The sequence below is a fragment of the Melozone crissalis genome, unplaced genomic scaffold (genome assembly GCF_028551555.1).
Source record: "Melozone crissalis strain CALT ecotype California unplaced genomic scaffold, PUWL_Pcris_2 ptg000034l_1, whole genome shotgun sequence".
Classification (NCBI taxonomy): Eukaryota; Metazoa; Chordata; class Aves; order Passeriformes; family Passerellidae; genus Melozone; species Melozone crissalis.
Window position 1 is genome coordinate 5,770,889 of NW_026535812.1, and position 19,491 is coordinate 5,790,379.

Below are 19,491 nucleotides of genomic sequence, written 5' to 3' on the forward strand. Positions count from 1 at the left end.
CCACTTCTCTCCTCTTTTGTCTCAAAGATTAATTCAGGCAAGGGCTATTAGTGCCGTTAATTGGTTCTGCAATTTAGACCTTGTGCTTATGAATGAGTGACTGATGCAGACCCATCAGCCAATAATGTGAACACTTTGTCAATGCGTTCCTCATTGTCCGGCTCCGCAGAACTCCCCCGGCAGCTCCTCCGCCACCCAACCCCGGCTCCCCGGAGGGATCAGCGGGAGCAGGGCTCCTCCGGGGTGAGGGATTCACTTAGCTTTAGATAGGTCACCCAGATGTCTTTGAAAGCACGGCTGGCTTATGAATAAAATAATTAGGCAGTCCAGGCGTCCTCCTTGGCGGGGACAAATCCCATAGTCAAGAGAAATCTTCTCCACTGTGCTGGAAGCAGGAGGTTCAGTGGGGTTGGGAAGGTGGTGAGGAGTTGTCTTAGAGGGAGAGTGGACCCTGCAGGTGGGAAGGGGCTGATGGCTCCAGGCAGCTCCCTGGGAGGGGTCCCCTTCCCATGGGCAGCAGCAAGGCTAAAGTGTGGTTAAATCACTTAAATCCCAGAGAACAGCACAAACTCTACTTTTTAACAGGTGTAATTTCCCACTTAAGCTGTCACATCATCGACTACGGACTGTGGGCACAGCTGGAGGGACTTTTGGTGTCACTCTTCAGAAAAACACCCAGGGAAGGCTTTGTCCTTGCTGTGTCCCTGTCATGTGAGATAACTGAGATGAGTTACACAGGTCACACATCAAGTTTAGGCAGTTGAAGGAGTTCAGTCCTTGGCTATTTTCACTGTGAGGTCCTCCCAAAGGAGAAAACTGTCCTTTTTGTTGAAGTTAACTCACACACCAAGACCCTACTCTTCTGGCTGCTGTACACTGGCACATTTTGAAATAAATGGGTGATAATTTGGACAAAATTTGTCCCTTTGCAGGTATCTTGCACTCCCCACCCAGGGATCAGCATGTACCAAGGGAAGACGCTTTTTCCGGACCTTCCAAGTTGATCGAATGCAAGGTGAATTTATCCTTTGAGTTAATGCATTGAACACAATCGTTGGCTGCCATGACTCTTTTCCGTCTCCAGGCGATCCCGGTGGTGACAAACACAGGGTGTGTTTGTGCTCTGGACTCAGGCTCTATATTTAGCTACGTGATACTGGGAAAGCTTTCCGTGATTAAGTTCTGTTGACCGATACCGAAAGTAATGAACAGCCCCAACATGGAGCAGGCAAGGTGTGGCACCAGGACTGGGTGTCACTGGGACCAAAAAATGTCTGGGAGAGAGAGTTGGTTGTGACAGCACATGAATCACCAATCCTGTTCTTTTGGGGAAAAAAAGGGAAAATGGGGTAGTGTTCCATTTAAACCTGAGGACTGTTTGGAGTTGTCTTTTCCCTGGTTGGTGTTTAATATTAAGCATTAATTTAATGAATGATGTGTAACAAACATTGGTATTAGACATACACTTTTGGAATTGATAACTGAGGCTCTGGAATCTTAAGTGGGAGTGACATCTCCCTCAGAACTTCATGAGTAGACCTGCTCTGCTTTGGACATGGGAACAGACTGGGTGACTTCCCACGGTCCCTTGCTTGGTTCTCTCAAAAAGATGCAGGACCAAAATAATCTCTGTGAGATTTTGCTCCCACAACAGGTTGGATCTTCCTCAGAAGCAGCTTTAAGGGAAGTAAGGAAGTCCTCAAGGCATTGAGGCCAAGCATCTGGAAGAAACTCCAGGGTCCTTAAGCAAGGGTGAATTCAGCCAGGTGACAGAGGTCCATTCCTTCATGCTTCCTCCCGACCTTCCACTTCCACCACCTAAATGTCACCCTACTGAGCTCCACTTCTCCTGAAGGTCCCTCCTTGACCCCTCCATATGCTCTGTGTTGAAACAGGGCTCCTCATCTCCTCTTCTCCTGCACATTCCATGCTCCTCTTGAACCACAGACGGGTTGGTACCTGTGGAAAACTGGGCTAGGAAAAAAGTGCTGTAGGATGGAGCAGAATGGGCAAACAAGGCATTACCCCACAAAAGCATTTTCTGCAATAAAGCCCGATCCCTTAGGGTGGTCTGGTTTCACAGCAGGTCTGCCTTGCCATCTTCCTTTGTCCATGAAAACAAGCCCAAATTCCTATTTGGATGAGGAGTATAAAACAATAATAAATGAGGACATGCAGCTTTGTCTGTATTTTCCCCTGGGTCCTCCCACAACAAACTGGAGGTTCACACCTTTCACTCCTCAGAAAGTGCTGCCTTTCCTGTGGGCTCCCAGCCCAGCTTTCCTGAGGTGTGCCCAAACACTCAATGCTACAAGATTCCCTTTTTTATACATGAACCTTGGCTTAAATGTTTTTTTCTTTTTGGCTGAGCCAGATGGTACCATGCTAATAAATCATGGAATCATTTAGGTTGGAAAAGCGCTCTAAGATCATGAAGTCCAACTGTTCCCTTAACACTCCCAGGTCAGTCATGTCCCCAAGTGCCACATCCACACATCTGTGAAATCCCCAGGGATGGGGACTCCACACTTCCCTGGGCAGCCTACTGCGACCCTTGACAACCCATTCCATGAGGGAATTTTTCTTAATATCCAATCTGAACCTCTCCACTTGGCTCAAAAGCATCATCCTCGCCAGGAAAGGATTAGCATCTCCATAATTTTTATGTTTCATCCAATTTAAGCTCCTCTGTGCTCAGTCTCCTGAGGTGCCCTGGCGTTCCTGTGGAAGCTCTCCAGAGGGACCCGCTGGTCCCGTCCGGCCGTGCCTCTGCCTGGAGGGAGAAGGTAAACAGAGAGCGAGCTGGAACAAATGGCTCTTGGTACCGAGCGAGGAAATAATCTCACCGAAACAGATAAAGGCAAGGGGAGGTTTGCGTGGTGCACCCAGAGCTCTCCTGCCTGCTGGCGTGACGTAGGCACTGCCTCCAGCTAAAAGTCCCCGGCGCCCTGGCTGCCTGCCCCAGACCCAGCTTGTGGAGGCTCCCGTGCGCCTGGCACCATGTCGGTGACAATCTGCCAGTCCATGGGCTTCGTGGTGTCCGCCCTGGGCATTGGGGGCATCATTGCCTCCACCTGCATGGACCAGTGGAGCACCCAGGACCTGTACAACAACCCAGTGACAGCCGTCTTCAACTACCAGGGTCTGTGGCGCACCTGCGTCCGGGAGAGCTCCGGCTTCACCGAGTGCCGCGGCTACTTCACCATCCTGGGGCTGCCAGGTAGGGCCTGATGGCGCCAGGGAAGAGTGAGAGGGGGTGGGACACAATCTCTATGTGAGCAGTGGGGGATTTTCTGTCAAATTTTGGCCAAAAGACATCAAGTACTCACCCTGTTTGGAAAACAGGTCCTTGGAGGTACCTCAAGGCAAACCCATGGCCAAGCTGAGGTTCAGCAAACTCGTTACATGCATGCTGAGGTGTTGTCCAGGCTGCTCCATGGGGAGGTTTGTCCCCTGTGCCCTGTGTGGCTCAGATTCCTGCCCCAGCTGTGTGGCTGTGTGTGGCTTCCCACCAGAAGCCACTAATAGTCTTGTCACTGGAGAAGATCCTTTCCTAAGAGGATATGTCACAGTTCAGCTCACTGTATTTCTATTTGGGCTAACACCACCAGGCTGGATTTCTCCCTAATTCTCCTTTGGTTCCAGTTTTTTCTGCCACGGGAATAATTCCTGTCCCGGTTGTGCCCAGAGTATCTCGGGGTGCAAACAATTAGGTTACAACAGGATTATCTGGGGTTTCTTCTTGCCTTAATACAGTGAGAAAAAAGGCACTTAGACTCATATACCCATCTGGCCTCTGTGCTTTGATACTGCCAGAATGGAGGGAAGAAGCCAATTATATCAGGAAATCACTGCAGAACTTCTGCAAAATGGCATTTCCAAACACACAGAAAGGGGCATTGTGCACAAAAATTGCTTCTCTCAAGAGAAGGCACAAATCAAACCAATATAACCCAGCGTGGCTGTGGCCTCAGACACCAGCTGGGGAGGTGTTTCATCCCCTGAGCTGTGTTTTTGTGTTGCTCCTCTCTGGATGCTCATTCCTAGCTGTGTCTGGCATTGGCCATGCTGCGGCTTCCCCACACCCTGAGCATTGTCCTCCTGCTGGAGCTGTGGCTTGGAATGGCCCTGCTTGGACTCTCAGGTACAGAGATGTGTTTTCCTAGAAGGACATGAGCCTGATCCTGGCAGAGTGTCCAGCTGAAGGATGACAGGCAAAGAAGGGAGTTTGTGCAGGGCTGGTATTCACACACTGCTCTCCCAGTCAGCAAAGCTGAGCAGCTTCACCAAGGGAAAACTCATGGAGCAAACAGCAGGACAGGTTGGTAAAACTCCCTGGGTTAATGGTTGGACTTGATTTTAGAGGTCTTTAGAGAAAGAGATTAAATTTACCATGTGAAGAATAAATTGAGGTGTGAAAACCAAACCCTTCCCACACAGTTCTTCCAGTTCTTGCAGTTCTTCCTCAGTTCTTCTACCCAAAAAGCTTAAAATGACAAAAACTGTAACTCCACAAAAGAAGCAATTAACCTTTTCAAGTGTTCAGCTCTGGGAATTACTCTAATCTTTGAAGAAATCAGAACACTTGAGTTTTGGGGTTTTTTTTCCTTTCACACCTTTGTCACTGACCCTAGTCCTACAGCAAAAAGCAGAAAAAAACCAGGGATGGTTTCTTTGCAATTCCAGAACCTCTAGACTGGTGTCTGTTGGGCAGGTATTAATGTTCTAAAATGAGAATGTTGAGGGGGTGGATTTCCTGCATTAGCAAGATTTTCCTGCGTTTAGAGGGGCTGGTAGAGATCGGTGTGCCCATGGCCCTGCTCACAGAAAGGGGGTGGAACAAGGGGGTCCCTAAAGTTCCTTCTAACCCAAGCCATCTTGGGGCTCTCTGTTTCCATGATTCCTGAGCTCCATCTCATGAGCTCTGTGGATCCCTCCCAGCCACAGACAGAAATAAGCATCCTACCCTAAAAATTGGGGTTTTCTGATGAAGCCCCTCATCTTATAGTGGAATTTCCACTTGTGTTTACTGCTGTCACCTGCAAAAAGGGACATAAAAAAGCCCAAGGAATAAAGGACAGCCATAAAAATAAAGATGGTGGATGCCTGAGCCCCCCAAAGTTGCTGTCCTCACCCTCAGTGGTGTCAGGGAGATGGTGTGGGCTCCGTGTGAGGGAATATGAATATTTATGTGCTTTGTCCCAAATGATCCTTTTCGTGACCCGTGCTATCTGCCCTACAAAATGAGGTGGAATTTTTCCCTTTCTTTTTAATGAACTGGGCTTGTTCTTCTGTAGTCAGCCCCCTCCCTGCTCCCGTTTCTTGTCCTGTTATGGATTGTCTGACACTTCCAGTCTCTGGAGAAGCTGGAGCAAAGCCTCACATCCTGCTGCTGTGCTTTATGGATTGGCTCTGCCTCCTGAATCCAGCTGCTCCTATGGGCATTTCTTCCCACCCACCACCAGCAAAGGTGGCACCCCAATCAGAGGAGGGGGAAATGATGCTAAAAATCCTATTATTAATTTGCTCAGATACTATTTAAGTGCATCATCCCCACGTTTATTTTAAGTGTGCAGCACCTTGATCCCCAAGAAACCTCCCTCACAATCTACCCCAGAGTTAATGGTTTGTCAGCATTTCCATTATCAACCCCTATTTATTATCCTGACAATGGCAATTTATATTGGGAACAATAGTGCCAGAGTGAATAAAAATAATAGGACTCTGGCAAAGCAGCGAGGTGACCCGAGCACATCGAGGAAGTTTTGGGTTCCGAGGTTTTTTTCACCTCAATCCCTTGCTCCCACAGCAAAGATTAGGCTTGTCTTGCCCATCATCTATCTTCAATTTAGTTGGGAATTTTAATTTCAAATGGATTGAGGAAAAATCAAGATAATAGACAGAAGTGAGAAATTACCCAGTCAGTTTATGGCTCTGGCTGCTCAGCTATAAACAGTCGCTCTCTGGTGAAATGTGGCACTGGAGGACTGGATGAATTTGCTCTGATTTTGTTTTCTCCTGTTAATTTTTGCTTCTTGCTTTAGCGTGAGATGGTCTGGAGGACATAGTTGGAAACTGAGCACACAAATAAGGGAGAAATAGCAAAAGCTGAGCTGGGCAAGGCTGGTAGTTTCATCTTGTGTGGAGATCATGAGGTGATTTCTGCTCAGAGCAGAATTTTGCAGTTTCTTCCAACTCTGCTAAACTACAATTGCACAGGCTGTGATTTCCCTGGTGTCTGTGTCAGTGTCTTTTTTCCACACCTCTTCAGGGAGCCTTCTCCAACAATTTTTCTAAGGACATTTCTCCATCTGGTCCAAAGCTCTTTTTACCCCTTCAGAAGGGCTGAGATATCTCTCTGCTGTGGACCAAAGGGCTGTTGGCTTGAAATAGGAGAATATTCTTGCTTTTCCAATGGCAAATGTTGACAGTCTGAGAGCAGCTTGTTCAACTTCTCCAACTGATAAAAATGCCCATGTTCTTAAAATGCTCAGAGGGAAAAGAGGCCATGGGAATGCAACCATGACTGCCCAGATTTTCCATAAATTTCAGTTTGGCTGGTGCAGGGTAGCAGCAGTGCATAGATGTTTTCTGAGGAGAATTCACGTCTAGGAAGCATCAGCATTGGCTTCTCTGGATTTTTGCCTTGTACATCGATGCTCTGACAAAGTTTTCTTTCATTTCATACAACCCACAACCATTTTGTGGCATAACCATAGCAAATAACCTGATTTTGGAGACAGGGTAGCTGCTGGCCAAGGCGACAGCACCTCTGCTCCCTGGAACTGTTCCATGCCCAAAGTTTGTAAGGATGGGAAGTGCAAATTGCCATGTCATGATCCTCCACCAGTGATGACCAGGGCAAAGTCTCTTTCAAGGTCTGTTTGCTGCTTGAAATCCTTTTACCCAGCCAGGTCAGCTCTAAACGTTGAAATATCTACAGGCAACTGCTGTATCCTGCTTAAAGTCTTTTGAGGTCACGTTTTGGGTGCAGAAGGATTTAGGTGGTCCAGGTAGGCTGCAGACTTGATATATATCCTACCAGGACATTTGTGAGGCTCTGATGGGTTTGCACTCACAGCTGGAGCTGAGGGAGGTGTGGGTATGGGGAAAGAACCAATGGGAGACCTCAGGAACCCCAGGAACACTTAGGGTGGGAGGAGGTGGCAGGGAGCTGAGTACGTGTGTCATATTTACTGTTTTGTGCCTTTACATCATGAAAGGATGAGAGAAAAGGTAAAAAAATCCTAAGGGATTTGGGATGAGGGCCAGAAGAGGAAGGAGCAATGGTGTGGAGATCTGGGGCTGAGCTATGGCTTATAGATATGTAGGCAAGTTCAGCCTCATGCACCCCAGCTCTGCTGAGGGATCTCAGAGCACCCTCTTGTCCATCCCCAGTGGTGTGGACCTGAGCTGGGATGGGGTCCTTCCATGACCCACTTCCCTCATTGAATTCCAGAAAGGCCATTCAGCCCTTCCTATTGTGGACCACATTCATGAATCCTGGGGTGGTCCTGACAATGGAGGGGCAGGAAGAGAAGGGTGGGTTTGCTTAGTCTGGGCTTGAGCAGGCTGGGCTGGTGTGGGCAGCGGGCAGGGTGTGAGCTGTGTTTGCAAATTTGAGAGCAAACATGAGCTGGAGGTGATTTTTGTGGGAGAGGCAGCGATAACATTCAGGAGCTGCCTGGGCCTGGGGACTGGTTTTGAGATAACACAGAGTCAACGCCTGGAGAGATAAAGCAACTATGAGCTGGAATAAAGGGGCACAGGGGAGTGGCCACAAAGCCCCCTTCTTTTCCTCATTTGGGTAAACCACTGGAGCTGTCCCAATGCTCAGTGGGAGCCCTGTTCTCTGCTCCTTGGTGAGCTGTAGCCTCACCATTCCCTTCCCTTGGACACAGCTCAGCATTTCCACATGGATTGAGAAATCCTCTGGCCAAACATTCAGCTGCTGGGGACAATCCACAGCTTGTTTGGAGAGAGATTCCCATCCTTCAACCAATCCTGGCTGTGGTCATCTCCACGGGGTGGCTGGAGATGAGCATCAGGTTGTGGTGTAGATGCTCAGACGTGCTCCACAGCCTTCCTCGCACCCAGCCCCTTCTTGGGTTGTGCTGAAACTCCCAGGGGATCTTCTGTTATCTGGGAAAATGGGATGAACATATTTTTTTTCCCTATCATGGGCAGCTCAGAAAAAAACATTAAAAATAAGTTTAAAATCAGAATATTTGAGAAAGGCAAAGGAAATGTGCTGGGGAAGGTTTGGGAAGCAAACAAGTTTGGATTTTGTCTCCAGAACTCTGTTTCAAGCATCCACTGAGGAAGGTGTGAGAGTTTTGAATTCCCACTCTTTCAAGTATGTTCTAGTCAGAGCAGGAGAAATGGCAATGGGATGGCTGGAGGACACTTCAGCCAATATTTTAGGGATGAGCAAACAGAATCCCCCCAAACCACAATAATTCTTCAAAGATGACAACATGTGGAGTGCTGAGCGTGACTGGGTGTTTAACTCTTAACCGAGGACTGCAGCATAACCATCAGCAGCAAAATTCCTTCCTTGGCTCCATTTTTGGGGACAGCACCTGAGTGAGGAATGTCCAACCTTGTGTTGGTTTCTCTTCTTTAGAGACATGGTTCCGTCTGGCCTTGCAAATGAAAGCCAGGCTCGTTCTCCTGGACCTTTCTGCACACTTGGAGATTTTGATGTTGTTTTTTGACTGCTCCACCATTGCTTTTGGGTTTTGATGTCCCCGAGTAAGAGCCATGATGAGAAACAGCATTTCCATCCACAAGGGAAAATTAATTCCATTCCCAAGGAAAGGTTACTGAGGTGATGAACTGGACATTGGCACATCCAGGGGTGGCCCTCTTTCCAATCGGTGTCTTGGGGGGATCAGCAGAGCTTGGGATGTGAAACATGAGAAGGAGAAGGAGAAGGAGAAGGAGAAGGAGAAGGAGAAGGGGAAGGGGAAGGAGAAGGAGAAGGAGAAGGAGAAGGAGAAGGAGAAGGAGAAGGAGAAGGAAAAGGAGAAGAAAAGCTCCCTGTTGGTTTGAAGAGGAGCTCCTGTTGTACATGGCCAGAACCAGCAGCCAGGGTGGAGGAAGGAGTGGTGTGTCCCCTCCCACCAAAGCAAATGTGCATATAGGGATGGAAGGGCCATCACCATTGATATTCCTGCAACCACCCAGATGTCTGACTGAGCAGAAAAAAACAATCATTTAAAAGGTGGCAGAGGTGTTTGAGGGGAAAAAAAGCTGGAAAAAACATGTTCACCCATTTAATTCTCCCCCTTTCCTTCCCTTTTCCTCCCCAGGGATATTTTTAGCTATAACCAGCCTATGGGTTCATTTCTCTGTGCACTGTTGCATGCACTTGGAAATAAGGGTTATGTCTCAAAGGAATATCACTCCCTCTGACATGTTCTGATGAGGTTCAGCCAAGAAAAAGGGATGTGGGCTGTCACCACTAGATGGCCAGAAACAAGAAGGCAAATCCTTCCAAAATGGGAAGGACAGGAATCATCCTGGATGCCTGCTGAGGAATGTCAGGTCTTCAATGAAACTGGATTTTCTAGACTGGGACACAGTTCTGGCTGTGGGACCACAAGGGATGGGATGGAGAACTGACCACATTTTAGCACTTTTTGTCCTTCTGTCTTCAGGTCCTTCCTATCCCTAGTTGTTGTATCAGCTTCAAAGTATTCTCCAGCACTGATCTATCACAAATCATTATCCAAAATGAGGAATTCCCTCATCATTCCTTATCCTTCACAGAAGATGAGCAGCTCTTTGCCACCTCTGGTTCTTGAAGGTTCCTTTCCATGTTTTATGTTCACTTTATTATTTTTGCTGACAACTTTAGGTAGGTCAGAACTGACACTTCCTGTGATAGAAACTTGCCAAAGTGAGTGAAAATAATGACATTGAAATAAAACTGATAGAAGCAAAGACATCTTGTCCCTGATCTGAGAGGTCTGTGATTGCCACTAAACATGGAATTGTGCTCTGGCTGCTCCAGAAGAGCCCCACAAGGCAAGGGATGTCCTGGATGGCTGTTCTTCAGAAGGTAGGAGCAATATCCAGGGTGTAATAACCCTATTGTTGCTCCTCATGGACACAAATAAGCCTTTCCTCTCTTCCTGGTGGCCTTCACATGGCTTCATATCGAGGTGCTGTTGTGGATGGTGCCTGTGGTTATGGACAGTTTAAAGTAGGAATTTGCTTCTAGGTCAGGACTGAAGTAAATCAGTTGGAGGGAGATACTGGATGAGAATGGATGAGTATAAAGCCTGGAAGGTCCTTGTACCTCACTCACTCCACTGGCAAAGTGGCACAGTAGATTTATATTGTTCCCACGAGCCCAGCCCACCTCTCCACTGTGATAATGAATTTCCCACTTTTTGCATCCCCCATCCCTTTCCCAGGACCATCCCTCCAGTTGACACAGACAAGCACCCCCTCAGAAAGGCCATTTCCCAGTGCTCCCTGTGCTCTCCTCCCTCCCACATGGGTTTCAGTGTGTCCTTGTGGTGGCAGTGGGGATGTGGGTGGGTGGAGAACAGGGATGGAGGAGCTTTGCTGGATCAATTTGGGGCTCTTGGCTTGGTGCCCTGGGCTGTGCCATGGTCAGCATCCAGTGGAAGTTCAGTGATGCCCGAGGGCTCTGCAAGGAGCAGCCACATCCCTGGGCTGGGCTGGTGGCCCCACATCTCTGACAGAGCCCTGTCTCTCATTGTGCCTCTTGTGAGGACACCTCCATGGGGGACAGATTGTCTGGTGGCATCAGCAGAGGGATGGGGAGGTGGTGGCCTGGGCCAGCTGCTGAATTCTCTGGGAACATGGTCCTTGCCCTGTGTCAAGCAGGCAGGAGAGGCCCAATGGGCAGCAAAGGGTTTCAGGGGGCTGGCCAAGCCCCAAGTGGGTTACCCAACACTCAGCAGAGCGTGGCTGCTTAAACGTGAAAGGACAAGCACTTCTAAAGGACAAAAGCTCCTATCTCCAAGCCCTGCCGGCACAAACCTTGCCGGTAGCGAGAGTGAAACTGGACTATCTTGCAAAAACACTTTGAGCAAACAGCCCTCAATGGAAAGCATCTGATAAGAGCAGCTGCACTGCTGGTGGCTCAGGCAGGAGGACTCGGGTGCCCCAGTAGGACTGCAGCTCCCTCGGGGCCGTGCCACCTCCGCTCTCCGGGGACTCACCATGTCCACCACCATCTGCCAGGTGATGGGGTTCCTGGTGTCGTCACTGGGCGTTGGGGGCAGCATCATGGCCACGGCCATGGACACGTGGAGCACGCAGGACCTGTATGACAACCCGGTCACGGCCGTGTTCCAGTACCAGGGGCTGTGGAGGAGCTGCGTGAGGCAGAGCTCCGGCTTCACTGAGTGTCGGCCGTATTTCACTATCCTTGGGCTGCCAGGTAGGGGCAAAACCACTCCAGGTGTCACCCAGGGGCTCTCCTGGAGCTCTGCATTAGAAAGGAGGAGCAGGTATCTTAAAGCACTTTGTGAGGAATAACATTTCCAGTGTTATGTTAGGAGTATAAAAATAAGAGCATATTTGTTGCCAAAATGATTTTTGTGGTGGGGGTTATTGGTGGGGGTTACAACCTGGAGCATGTGTGTGGGATGTCTGGTGAGCATCACGGGTTCAGCACCACTGCTGGCATAAATCAGAGCAGCTCCACTGTGGTGAGGAGAGTGAGGATGTTTAACCCTCTAGGTATTGTTGCTGGGAATGGAAACACAAGGAAAAAGGCTGCATGCAATTATGTTGTGTTATAGAATGATGGAAATAATTGAAATGTACTGTTTTTCCAAAGATAGAACTGAAATGGGAGAAATCTACCTGTGAGAGGTGAGGGTAGGAAGGGCACAAATGGGAAAGATATGTTCAGTCACTGCCCATCACCTGGGCAGTGTTAGTGCCTACAGAAGCAGAGTGCTGAGGTGTATTGCTGTCCTGTTTGCTTACTCATGTTCCCAAAAGAGCTGATTTTCCCACCCCACTGCATATGGGGATGTCCCAGTGCTCCCAGCCCAGCAGTAAATTTGGCTCTGGGAGTTTCTCACTCCTGGTGCATGATCACAAAAAGGTCCAAGCAAGCAGTGCTGTGCACGAGCCTTTTGCACCTGTTGATCCAAGTGTGATGTGGGTTCCAGCCCTGTATCCTCAGGGATGCCATCCTCAGGGATGCCCTCAACCTTTGCTGAGGACCTGTGACTCTCTGAGGGGTGCCATGGAATAAATGTGTCTCTGTGTATCCAGCTTCAGGATTTCCTGTTGAATTATTTCCCATTTGGAAGAGCAAACCTGATATTTAAAGTCACCTCTCCCATGAGGATTTTTTTTTAAAGACTAAAAATTAGATTTATACAACTATTTCTACAAAATGTTAACCGCTATATCTCTTCATAATGCTTTGGGCAGTTGATTGTGTTTTAAATGAGCCATAAGGAAATGGGAACCATCATTTTGATGTCAATTTTATCCCAATCAAGATTTTATTATTTCAGTTATTTTTAAGTAATATGGCAATGAAGAAATGTGCAAAGCACTCATGGACAATTTCTGTTGTTAGAGATATCCTGCCAGAGTTATCTTTATGAATCCATTTAATTGATTTATTCCTTCAAACATATAGAAAAAATGTCCCTGCTGGAATTTGCTTAACTTAAACACCTGCTGGATGTACTTAATTTCCCTAAAATTTCTATATCCCATCAATTATTACTGGTCATAAAGTCAGATTCCACCTTTTTATTATGTATTAGCAGCAGAAATGCAGGTGATGGTCATTTAAATGACTTAAAGTTGTTTTATCTCTCTCACTTCTTACCACTCACATGAGGGAGGAAGACAACTATCCAGTTTCCCTTACCTCTGGAAAACAGGGATGCAGGTTGTGGTTTCACATCACTGCCATTTATTTTGGTGGAGAAGCTGTTTCTGTTGGTGCTTTTGCTATTCCCTTGTTATGGAACACCAGCCCATGTATGGAAGCCAGGTTATCCTCCCTCAGGTGTGTGCGAAAGGCAGGTTTTGTAACTCCAGGGCTGTTTGCTTCCTACTGCTCCTGATACCACTTTTCCTCAGTCTCCCACTTTGTTTGTCTAAGCCCTTCCACTCCTTCCTCCAAGCAGAGGTCATTCACCTTTGGAAAAGCAGCTCTTTTCAAAGGACTTTCAATGGATGCCAAAATTCCCTTGAAACTGCAGTGCTGCCTTTCCAAACAGCTCCCACTTCAAGTCCTGCGAGCCAAATGGAGAGGTCTTCATGCCACAGCAGAAACAACTTCTTTCTCCTTTCCATCTCTTACTGGAGATGGTCAGTCTCATGGGGGCAGGAATGGTTATCTGGCATTTTTTCTGTCATGCCCTGCTGTGCTCCTCTCCCTTCCCTTTCCAACAGCTCCTTTCAATGGAGATTCATGACAGTGCTCCAGCAAAAGTGGAGCATCCTTGGCTGCTTGGCTTGGCCCTGCCTGTTGTGTCCTTCCATGGGCACCCAAGGCACTGGGAACACCTCCTGAGAACCAAAGATCCTCTGTGGGATCTTTGTTTGGGGTCACTGCTTGAAGGGTTCAAACCAGCCCAGTGATGACACCCAGGAACCTGCAGGGAACACCCAGGAATGAAGCACTGTCTTGAGGACACGGAGCTTCCATCATCATCCATGCTCTTGGATTATCAGCCTCTTCTGCCTGCCCTGAAACAAAAGAATTTGCAAAGAAACTTTGGTGGTTGCAAAGACAAACGAAGATTGAAATTTCCTCCTCTTTCTGCTTCCCATCAGGTGCTGCGGAACAACCTCCGAGGGCTGATAAGGCGTATCCGCCATCCCCTGATGGATCATAACTAATGAGCTCCTACCTGGGGGCTGATGAATGGGAGATTGAAAACCCCCGGCTCGTTAGCACTCGTTATCAGCTGATAAGGGCAAATTGAGTCATAAGAGCTGAGGCAGTGGGACTGCTGGATGGGAGAAGGTGGTGTATTCCCGGCCTGTGGAATGGCAGCCCGCCCGCTTCCGTGTGCGCCTCGGTGCCAGCGCGGTTCTGCTCCGCTTCCTGACATCCCACTGGCCAGGAGAGCCCCCCAGGCACCCAGCACCCTCCTGGGAAGGGTTTAGAAACCCTTCTCCCAAGCTGTGCAAGGGCTCTGTTCTCCCCTGCACCCTTGGGCACCGTGGTCATCCAGCAAAAGGGTGACAGACAGGGCAGAGAAGTCCCTGGGGCTGTGGAATCTGTTTTCCACCTGTTTCACTCCATCATGAGCCCACTTTCTCTTCCCTGAAGAGGGACAATCATGCTGGGGGCGCACCAAAGCCAGACCCAGGGCTGTGGGAGCTTGTGGCAGGGTAAGGAGAGGCTGCAAACCGTCCAAACCAAATCCCAACAGCCCTTGAAATATTCCCCAGCACCCCTTCCAGGGCTCTGCCACATTCCTGTCCCTGCCAGGGACTTGTGCACAAGTGGGGAGGGGAAGTGTCTGGAAAAAGATGGGATATGTGCCACCTTATTAGAGAATCACCTTGGTATTCAAGTGCTCTTTCCCCCACCACTTCTCCAGTTTTAAAGGTGCCAGTCTCCCTTTACTTCTCCCTTTACTTCTCCTTTTACTTTTCTACTCCACCCAAGAGGAGTCTGAAGGATTTTTGCCTCCTTCAGGCCTCAGCTCCCATGGGCATGACCCATCAGCATTCCCAGCTCATGGCACACTGCTGCCAATTCAGGATGGGGGTATTTGGATGTTTTATTCATGAACATGGACAGATTTATCCAGGACTGATGTTCCAAACAAGCCTGGGAAGAATATGGTGAGGGAGATGGTTGCCAGAGCTTTGATGCTCTCTCCTCCTCTCCATATAATGTTTGATTTTCCTCTTTTCCATGTGCTTTACTGGGAAGCAGGAATATACAGAACTGCATTTTGAGTTAAACATAAGCTGGAAATATCCTGGTCAGGTGGGTGGAGCTGTCTGCTTCCATTGCTGACTGGGGAGGAAAGAAGAGCCCTTTCTCAACCACTGTGGTTATGGAACAATCCATGCCTATCCCACCTCCTCACTGACTCTTCTCCATGAATTTCATGACTGCTGCTATTGAATATAGCCAAAAAATTCTGCCGAAACCATCCAACTCTTTGGGAAGTTAAGTCAAACAGCCATACTTCCAGAGGTGCCTCAGATAATATGGAGTAGATTCAGTGCTCATTTTCCAAGGTTTTCTACTTTAATATTTCTATTTTCAGACAGAGGCAATCTTTGAAAATCCCCCAGGCTCTGACAAATCCCATTTCAGCCACTCATTGAGGCCCTTGCTGTTTGTTTTGCAGCGATGTTCCAGGCTGTGAGGGCCCTCATGATCGTGGGCATTGTCCTGGGACTCCTCGGCCTCTTTGTGTGCATTTTTGCTCTGAAATGCATCCGGATTGGGAGCATGGAGGACACTGCCAAAGCCAACATGACCCTGACCTCTGGCATCATGTTCATTGTTGCTGGTAAGTGGGAACTGTCATGTCTTCCACATGGAAGGCTTTGCATTTCCCTGGAATTCAGAAGTGGGCAAATCTTGGGGAATTTCTGAAGTTATTGGCATAGTCCTCCAGCCTGATTTCCTGGGGTCAGGTGGTTTTTACCTCTGATTAGGGGACAAAAACATTTCTGGAAACCAGAAGTTTGCATGGACAAAACATAGAAGGATGGAAAAACATCCCACAGATGGAAAAGGAAGTATATATCTTGATTTGTTTTATAAATGTTGTTGCCATATATTATTATAGCCTTTATTTATGTAGAATATTTCTTTCCATTTCAGGCTTTATCCATAATAATTTTAGGAAGATTCCCAGGGTTGTTGTGGCCTGGTTTGTATGTTTTAAATACCAGCCTACAAGGCGGTAGGAATGCCCAGCTTCCTCAAAACTGCAAATGCTTAAAACATCACTTACATGTTTTCTGCATTATTTTTGAGATATGAGTAAAATGAGATCTATATCCTAACAAAGGGAAGGAGAATGTCCCTATTTAAATAAATCCCAATGCTTAACTTTTGTTGGGATATGAGACATTCAACACAACTTCAAAAAGTATAAGCTGTAAAGAGGAAACCACCTTCTGCCACACAGCTTTAATTTTGTATTTTACATCTCTCATTTTAGAATAATGGAATGGGTTGGGTTGGGTTGGGTTGGAAGGACCTTAAAAACCATCCAGTTCCACCACTGCCATGGGCAGGGGCACCTTCCACTGGATCAGGGCTTCAAGCCCCATCCAATCTGGTCTTGAACACTGTGGAAGGAAGAACAAAGCAAAATTGTCATGTGAGGGTTTTCTGACAAAAGTTCTGGACTTCAGCTCTTCTGGACACCCCAGTTCCTTTCTATCCTTGGTCTTAAGGTCCCTTCCAACCCAAATCAGTCTGTGAGTCCATGTCCACGTGTTCTGTGAATTCCTGTGCTGAGGAAAACCAAAGGTTTGACATTGCTGCCAGGATTGTCAGGGATGGCCATCCCAGCATCCCCTGTTTGGATGAATGGAAGAAGTTCCCATCTCCTGGGCTGGTCTTCCACATCTGGTGATAAACAGGCTGTGAGCCAAAGATATCTCCTCTTTCACGTGACAGAGAGTGTGTTTTCCCATTAAAAAAATTCTCTCTGGAAATTTTTGGTGCATGTTTTTCACCGTAAAACAAATGTTTAAAATGAGCTACTGGTACAATGACTTGTTTGTTAAACTCATTTGTGTCACAAAATACACCAGGTGAAAGATTCCTGCAGGTCTGACTTGGGAGTGTGTTGTGCAATATTGTATTCCTGATGTTGGATTGCAGATGCAAGGAAAACCTGGAAGGAAAGTGTGACACATTGTGGCCCCCCCTTTGTGCTGAAGGTCACAGAGCAGTGTCTCACCCACCTTTCCAGAGGTGTGACACGCTTCCCTGAGGCACCAGGTGACTTCTTGCACTGTGTGGCTCTCAGTCTGTCCTTCTGTCCCCTCTCAGGCCTGTGTGCCATCACTGGAGTGTCGGTGTTTGCCAACATGCTGGTCACAAACTTCTGGATGTCCACCACCAACATGTACCAGGGAATGCAGAACGTCCAGAACAGGTGGGTGCTCAGCTGGCTCTGCGTGCTACACCATGGAAATCTCCCTCAGGGCTGCTGCTGAGGGATTGGCAAACTCTGGGAGTATGTTGGGATGGTTGCAGGGCTTGGAAGATTATTCTTAGGAGACAGAGTCTGGGCTGGAGGTCAGCAAATGGACTGGGATGTCTGTGTTTTTGCAGCTCAAGAATGAGATAGGGAGGCTATTGTGGTTCAGACTGCAGGTGGGACTCGTGGGAAATTCTGGGGACTTCTGTGAATTTCTGGGGACTTCTGAGTACAACTGTAGGGCCAGAGGGAGTATTCTGTGCCAGTGTTCAGTATGTCTGGTCAGCAGCAGACAGGACCTGTCACACCCTAACCAGCCATGTCTGTTTTGCAGGTACACCTTTGGCTCAGCCCTCTTTGTTGGATGGGTGGCAGGGGGCCTGGCCCTCGTGGGAGGCATCATGATGTGCCTTGCTTGCAAAGGGCTCATCCCAGAGGAATCCCGGTAAGCTGGGCTGGGCGGGCATGGGAAGGTACTACAGGAAAGCTGGGTGCACAGGACGTGTGGGTGTGTGACCCCCTGTCATGATAGCTCTCATGGTGATGGAAACACAGAGTCCTTTAGGCTGGAAAAGACCTTCAAGATCAGAGTCCAGCCATTAATGCAGCACTGCCAAGGCCACCACTACCTGAAGTCCATGAGGTCCGAAGTGAGCATTTGCCCTCCCTGACCCTGTGACTCAGAGAGGACATGAGAACAAGCCTTGTCCAACCTCTCCTAGATGGTGTAACATCACCAGGAATTTGTACCCCAACATATCCCATTATTGCAGGTGGGTCCATCACTCCACAAATGGTTTACTTAAGGGAAAAATAGTATAAGTTTATGAAAGAACCTGAAAGGGACTTGCAGCTTTCCACGGATGGTGGGCTGAGCTCTCTGAGTGCCTCCAAGTGATGACACAGCACAAAGCTCCCTAAAAGCCCCCATGAGCACAGGGTGCAGTGCTGGGCAGTCACAGCCCCTCCATCAGAGACTGATGTCCCTCTTGTGTCTCTTCCAGATACAAAGCCGTGTCCTACAACGCCTCAGGCCGAAACATCTCCTACAGGACGGGGCCCTACAAGGGTGGCCCAGGGTATGAAGCTGACCCAAGGACCAGGAAGGGTGTGGGATATGAAGATGCTCCTCGAAGTGAGGATGGGAGGCGCCCCTACCCTTCGAAATACGACTATGTCTAGCAGACCTTCTGCCCTTGAGTTGTGCAATCACAGATTTTTAACTTCACAAGGAAAAAGTGCAGCAAACCAAGCAGTCTGTAAATAGGATTGTGTTTTTCCTAGCAGGTTTTTTCTACTCTGAGGTTGCATCTTTGTTGTGAACATCAGTTTTACTCGACTGCCCGTTAGTATTAACAGCACCAGGAGGTCTGTGACCAAAGTAATGCCTTGTGGTGCTCTCAGAGTAGAACATTCTGCTCCTATTTTCTGTATAAACTGATATCCAGGAGCAGTGCCTTGTGTCCTTTCTTAATTGCTCAAATAGTGAAAATTCCCCTTTGATGATCGCTGTGTATTTGAAGTAAATTCTGTTGTGTCCCCGAGGCTGTGCCCAAAGCAAACAGAGCCTGTGGTCCAGGGCATTTTCCTCCTTGGTGGTTTCTCTACCCAGTCCCACCTTTGCTTTGCTGGCTGTACTCTAACGCTGATCTGCTCTGATATTTAATCTGATTTCTGTTACTTAGATGTTTGCTGGAGCCTATGATAGCAAAGTGTATTTATTTCTTTGGATCTCTCCAGGGAATGTGCATAATCCATTGTTATTCCTGCATTAATAGCTCCCAACCTCTGTGCCAGTGGTGTTCCCACAGATGTCATCTTTAATGGAGCCAGGAGAATTTCTCATTTAGAATTAATTAGAGTTACCTTTGGAGCAGGACTCCCAGGGAGCATTAGATGTGTAACTCCACACCGACATCAGGACTTCCCTGTGGTAATTCTACCCCCAGTGATGGGAAGATTAACTCCACAGTGGAACGTTGCCTCCTCCAGCCAATCCATCAGACAGGGAGTTTATTTGAAGGGGGAAGAGGGAGGCATGTCAGAACTTTTGTGGGAAGAGAGAGCTGTGAGCTCTTAGCAGGTCCTCCCACCAAGTGTCAGTACACATCCTAAAAAGCTCTAGACAATGCCTATGGATAGAGAAAAGGGATAAGTTAGAAAGAAAAAAGGTTCCAGAGCCTCCAAAATAACCATTTAATGGCTTTTGCTGTGGGCTTGAGGACCACTCCTCAGGATTACAAGTTCTCTCAAGGAATTCAGTTCAGGCAAAATTGTTTCGGTGAAATGCTGGTGTTCCATGAGTGTTTGGTATCTTGGAGGGATCAGAATCTAC

General features: G+C 48.0%; 1 protein-coding gene across 2 annotated transcripts; it reads left to right on the plus strand.

The window, feature by feature from the left end:
* The first annotated feature begins 3,000 nt into the window (after positions 1 to 3,000).
* CLDN18 (claudin 18) lies at positions 3,001 to 18,338 on the plus strand. Of its 2 annotated transcripts, none has more exons than XM_054282865.1 (5): positions 3,001 to 3,220; positions 15,339 to 15,503; positions 17,006 to 17,111; positions 17,491 to 17,601; positions 18,161 to 18,338. In XM_054282865.1, the coding sequence occupies exons 1-5, from the start codon at positions 3,001 to 3,003 to the stop codon at positions 18,336 to 18,338; spliced, it is 780 nt and encodes a 259-aa protein (XP_054138840.1). The 2 variants fall into 2 exon arrangements, with proteins under 2 accessions (XP_054138840.1, XP_054138839.1); XM_054282864.1 differs by lacking the exon at positions 3,001 to 3,220 and adding an exon at positions 11,203 to 11,422.
* Positions 18,339 to 19,491: the final 1,153 nt, after the last annotated feature.